Source organism: Hordeum vulgare, chromosome 4H, assembly GCF_904849725.1.
Source record: "Hordeum vulgare subsp. vulgare chromosome 4H, MorexV3_pseudomolecules_assembly, whole genome shotgun sequence".
NCBI lineage: Eukaryota > Viridiplantae > Streptophyta > Magnoliopsida > Poales > Poaceae > Hordeum > Hordeum vulgare.
Window position 1 is genome coordinate 488,818,713 of NC_058521.1, and position 6,372 is coordinate 488,825,084.

Consider the following 6,372-nt stretch of genomic DNA (forward strand, 5'->3'; position numbering starts at 1 on the left):
TTTACTCAAAGCTACTCAACACTTTCATATAATTATGAAGCAGAAAATAATACTATGTCTTCTGTGGAGGTGCTTGGGCTCATACCCGCAACAGAATCAAACAAAATGAAGTCACTATTACCTTGAAAATCTTAAGAGGATGTGAATAACTCTCTTCGGAAGTAAAGAGCTCACTAGTCATCACCCCGGACTGGTATGACATGACCAAATGCGCTGATTAAGAAACCACATGCAGGTACATAAATTACTCTGAATATTGGCACGAATAATACCTGCCCTTATGGAAATTCTAGTTACATAGTAGTAACAGTTTACAAAAATGGCATTCACCACAAAATCAAGAGCCCCAAGGATCAACCAACAAATGTTTGGATATGGATCTAGCTTCAGCAGAATAAAATGCCATCTTCCTTCGGTGCTGAATATCTGTTTCCCGGTTTCCAGCATGTACTCTACAACTGTGGTTTCAAGGATCGCGGCATATCTGCTCAGGGGAAATATCCATTCTGTTCCGCGGCCGCTCGCCTCTTGGTATAAGAACAAACTGCAGAAGGCAATGTTCTCACTGTATTTCACCAGCTTGACCCGACTGCCAGCTCACGCATGCTCTGGCTGATCTGATGATTCATTTTTCAGTGTTTTCTGGTCACGACTTGGATCGACAGCAGCTTGTTGTGTACCTGCATTGCCTACTTCTTCTGAGTCGGGAATTTCATTTCTAATGTCCTCCTGAGTCTTGCTGCTTGCTTCAGTGCTGTCGCAGCTATTTACAACACTCTTCACATTCTCAGGCTCCTCGGATATCTGAAGATCGGATGCAGTTTGCATGTTCTGAACAAGAGGAGTTTCAGGGGTGACACCCATCCCCTTGGAGAGTGCTACATACTTAAGTACTAGTTGCTTGTAAGAGTTTAAAAGGGTATCTACATCAGCAACTGTCAGATCACCAGCACGGGCAAACAGAAATGGGTATTCCTGGAATATTTTGCTCAAGTCGTCATCCTTGACAAGCTCTGTAGCTCCCTTCTTCTCTAAATCAGATATAGATTGCACCCGCTCAACTGATTTACTACTCACATCACTTGCCCTTTTCATGTCCTGAACTGGACCTTGGACATGATCTTTCAAAGGTAGGTTGGCATCGGAATTTCCACTAGCCTTTAGCGTTTGTGATCCATGCTCCCCCACATCAAGATTGGTCTGATTCTCCTGGTTATCTGAGCCAACTGATAATCCTAACAAGCGTTCCCTTGCCAAATCCATCTTCTTTTGGAAATCTCGTTCATCCATGGATAAAGACTCCGCCTCAATGTTCCAAACAAAAGACTCCGCAGATAGGATGTTTGTAAAAAAATATTGGGCCTCTGACACCAGTCGTGATTGACACCTGTATCTTTGTATGTATAAAAGATTTGAGTGTAACTGTGGAGGATTAGCCTGCATTAAGAACAGAAACTACTTAATTCATGAAGGCTACCCCAATTTAATAATTTAGTATAAATCTACAAAAGAATTTATAGGTGTGCTTTGTAAGCCAACAAAAAAAAAGGGTCATCCCACAGTAATCCAGATAAAAAACAAATAAAAATAATAATGCAACAGTGCATGGCACAAGGGCATCTTTTCCTATACTGTTTTGAAGTTACCAAATGAAACTTTTACAGGCTGAGCCGGGAGGGCACAAATGTAAGAAAGACTAGTAGGTTCCATACAAGCAATAATAGTCAAATACACCACGCCACAAGCTTGCTATCAGGATGACAATACGAAGGCTACGTTAGACTAGATATAGGTACAATGCTACAATAAAAAGGCAACGAAAAGAAACAGCAAAGCTAGGCCACACAGTGCACTGACACCTATACTGAAGTGAAGAAGCATGTATCTGACGTAACAAGTACACCCAACCAACACTTACAATTTGCGGCTATTTTTCAACATATATCGAAGTAGAGCGATATCTACCAATAGGCAAAGCCGTGTTGACACTTGGAATAAAAACATAGTACTGCCAACAATACACAATTCATTCTTTTTAAGACAGACTTCTAGAAATATCTCACCGACCATCAACATATATTGGCACAAGCAGTGAACCATACCTTTATGGTGACATAGATGAGGACTGGAAGAAATTCGTCAGCTCCAGGGGGGTTATCATGTGACATATGAGAAGCATTCATAAGTAAGTTATTGATGACTTTACAACAGTTCAGAATGCAAGCAAGCTTATCCCTTGGAGCCTTATACATGTTTATCTTTTGCAGCTCCTTTTGCGCAAGCTGTATAAAAGAAGAAGAATTGGTGACCATGTACATGACGAGTGGGCCATAAAATGCATGCTATTGGAACACTGCCATTGGGTCCCAAACGGCTTCACCATTATGTGTCTGTCAGCTCTAACTTAGAAATGCTCTACAATACAACATGAAAAATTATGTTTGTTTTAAACTAACAGTGATTTTAAGTTTTTAACTACTCTCCCTGAAAGGGTAATTGGCAGTGGCAATGTCAAGAGTGGAATAAACGTTAAATAGTAAGTGTAGTGGGTAGGACGAATGACATGCTTGACATAGGTAGGTCCAAACATTTTGCTCTACAACTTACATATCACAATCCTACCATAACTCAATTTCAGCTTGAAAACTTTCATCTATGAAGACGGCTATCAACATGTGCAATAACACAACATCCAGCATACGGAATTTTGAGAAAACAGAGGAGGTTAAATTTTATACCAGCCATGATGTTTCATTCTGATATTCTGGTTTTATATCTAAGTTTTCAGGACGTATAAACTGCTGTAGTAGAGAAATCTTCTCAAAAAGCTCTTCGTCACTCTTCACATCTTCCGGGACCGAAGCAAATACCCGATTATACAGCTTTGTCATAACATACTTCTCGAGGCCCTAGAAGCACAGAAAAAGAAATGACAAAAATTTATATGCTAGAAAGAATAAACAGTCTAAGAACAAACGAGTATGTGTGCCAGATAACATCATGACAAAATTACTAGCAGCTAAAGTTATGGCACCTAGAGATACAAAGATTTACCGCATTGAGCCTCAACTACAAGTTACTAGGACAGCAGCATGGCTATAGTAGAATAGATTAATACTAGGCATTCCACTACTACTCTCTCCGATCATATTACTCGTCGTTCAAACGGATGTACCTAAGTTATTTGAGCGATAACTAATATGGATAGGAGGGAGTAGTATTAATGAAATGGTGCTTGCACATGACTAATGTAAAACTTCACGGCTGCAACAAAATATGACATCAAACATTTTTCTTTTCAGAAGAAATGAACTAACAAAATTCTCAGTGTTCTGACACAATAAAGCCTAAGCAAAAATGGTTTTATAATCTATATGTCAGATACGCAGCGGGTTATTGAAACTTTGAGAGTGCTAACATGAAAAGATAAACTACAAACGATTCCAGTGAAAACATGGCCTGTCCAAGAATAAACATTCCGCACCCGTATCCAAATACTGTTATGTAAAATATTAGTCATCACTGCTAAAGTCTATATGTAAGTTATTGCTAAAGATGACAGATTGCTTGTCGAGCATTCAAAATGCAATGTGATATTTCACTATGATCATAAAATAGATTGTCATATGTATCAGGGCCGGAGTGATATATATGACTTAGATAATGTAACAAAGTTATGCAATCATGTGGATCATAAAATAGTTTAGAAGCGCCATATGTCAAAACATCAGCAAAAATATAAAAGGCAAGACAGTGAAACAAGAAAAATATCATATTCTGACATACTTAGTCAAAGTCTTAGTCCAAACTCCAAACATGTCAAAAAGTAAAGATACTAACGGGATACTTAAATGGGATCAACCAAAAGCCAAGATGAAAGAACAGTACTTCTTTGTTTATGAGGGTTCCAGAAAAATTGCAATCAACATGAAGATAAAGGTTTCGAATGCAATGCTAATCCTATCCCTTTGGATATGTAGTTGTATTAACAGGGCAACATAATAAGTGAATTACCTCACCGGCACTCTCTAGTTCTTCTTCAGAACTGCCAGCCCAAGGAGTGTGGGCTCTGAAAGCACCTTCCATATTTTCAAGGAACTCTTGAACAGCTGCACTATCTCTCTCTGGATCAGGTGCTCTGTTTGAGAAATTCATGATAAAGCTGTATACAACATAACTACATTAATTTCGTATGTTTTTTACATGAAAACCAACATAAATAGCAAGTACTTACTAGCTAAACACTGGTACTAAATCTAGTTGGGGGTGGTGAGGCCCCACAATATATTTCTGCATATAGAAGAACCATTAATCCCACAAGTTCACGCGGCATTATTTCATAGTGGGAGTAACATAGATAGTAACATAGATGCCACATAAACATAAAAGATGATGCGTCGAGTAATTAATGAGGAAAGAGGCAAATAGAGTACTAACATAATATGTTACCATCACATAGCGCTCTCCAATGCAAAATGCCTCTACAAAGTAATAAATGAGAACATCTATGTTATCACACCTATAACACTACCCACTATGGATGTAGTAACATAGGGTAGTAACATATGCATGTTACTAGTCTAAGTTACCCCCCACTATGACCAGCCTAATAGGGGGCTTCTAGTCTTGTTAGCAGCATATGGAGAGAGAAACAAAGGCATTAATCAGTTTTTGACTAAAGGATCCTCGCAACAGTTGGAGCTCAGGATTCAACCTTTGTTGCTGATGCTACCTGTGACACGAATTGCGTTAAAATCCAACCTTCATCTATCTCTAAATAAGCGTGCGAGACTTATCTTCAAACACAGAATAATAAGCACAGTAAATTCAATGCACTGCACCCAAAGTAGTTATTTCACTTAAACCTAGTAACCATCTAGATAGGCTCAAGTACACACTTAGATCATGTGAGTTTCTGGAAAGCTTTGTTGCACTGCCCAATATATCGGCATTATGCTGCACGGCATGCATTCATGTACAGTAGCCCAAACAGGGCAAACCGGAATGCCATTGAACCCTACATAAACGATGGTTAGCAAGCGTAAGTTTAAGCCCTCTAAACAAACTTGCACAGCAGTAGAATCCCCTTCGATCCACACTCAAGGTGTACCAAATTCCCACTAAGGCCTTGTTCGGTTTCTTCAAAATTGGAGGGGTTTGGAAGGGATTGAGAGGGATTAAATCCCCTACAAGTCAAATTCCACCGCAATCCCTTCCATTCCTCTCCAATCCCCTCTTCGGTGGGATTAACCGAACAAGGCCTAAAGGACTGCAAAATGACTCATCTAACTGACTGAACCTACGCGCGTCGCGCAGGGAGGAACCGATTGCACTAAACCAACATCCCGGATCTCTACACCACGAACTGAATCGAGCGTACGAGCCCAGCACGGAACTTTGGGGGGTGGGGAATGGAGCTGACCCCTTGATGGACTTGACAAATTCGGCGGCGGAAGGCTGGCGCATGCGCTCGAGGAAGTCGTGCCAGGCCAGCGGCGCGGTCGAGGACCCGAAGGCGTCGGCGCCGCCCTCCATCGTCGCCGGATCGGGAGGGGGGACGGGACTCGGCGGTTCGGATCAGCGGGTTTTTTGGTTCTATGCTGAAGATGGGGGTGGGGGAGGTCAAAGGCTCGCCGGCTCGCCGCGGATGCCCCTGGCGACGCGGCGATTCCGGATTTCTATACTGTTGGAGTTCGGACTCGCCGAGGAGCTGCCTCACCGCTCAGGCGCTCACGGCGTGCCCGGACAAGCAAAAGATGGGCTGCTTCCTTGGTCTGCCCCCCTCCGCAAAAAACACATATTTGATCTGTTGATGAAATCAATTCACAATCTGAATTGTTTTTGAAAATAATTCATAAACTAATCATTCTGTGTGGCGCCTCACAGTCGGACGCTACACTATACTATGCAGCGCCTTGGATTTAGACGTCGCACGCCCGACCAGCGTGGCAGGCTGGGGCCCGGCGCGGCCCCACAACAAGTCGTGCAGCGCCTAAGAGCTAGGCGCGACACGGTATAATGTGCAGCGCCTAGCGCGTAGGCGCTGCACATTGACTTAAACCACATCGGGACAGCCCTCCACAAGCAGTTCTTCACTCTTTCCTTTGTGTCAACACAGCCCAGCAGCGGCGCCCCCTTCGACCCCCCCCCCCCCCCACACACACACACCCTTCTTAGATTTGGAGATTTCAGCCGTGGAATCGATTTCTAATCCTTCCTACTAGGTAAACTCCTCTGTTCCCTTTCTTTTCCTCCGTAAATTCGTTGCCATTTTAGAGATTTGTCCAAGATTGGGTGAAACACTTGATTTGCTTGGTTTGGATCTTTATTTGTACAAGATTGGGTGTTGTGATTTAGGATGTGTAGTCATAG

General features: G+C 42.1%; 1 protein-coding gene across 1 annotated transcript; it reads right to left on the minus strand.

Moving 5' to 3' along the window:
- Nucleotides 1-217: 217 nt before the first annotated feature.
- On the minus strand, nucleotides 218-5,786 carry LOC123449090 (vacuolar protein sorting-associated protein 9A-like). The gene is made up of 5 exons (XM_045126176.1): nucleotides 5,423-5,786; nucleotides 4,015-4,162; nucleotides 2,739-2,909; nucleotides 2,103-2,282; nucleotides 218-1,437 (listed from the first exon to the last, which is right to left on the minus strand). The coding sequence occupies exons 1-5, from the start codon at nucleotides 5,533-5,535 to the stop codon at nucleotides 598-600; spliced, it is 1,452 nt and encodes a 483-aa protein (XP_044982111.1). The 5' UTR covers nucleotides 5,536-5,786; the 3' UTR covers nucleotides 218-597.
- Between the last annotated feature and the right edge of the window lie 586 nt (nucleotides 5,787-6,372).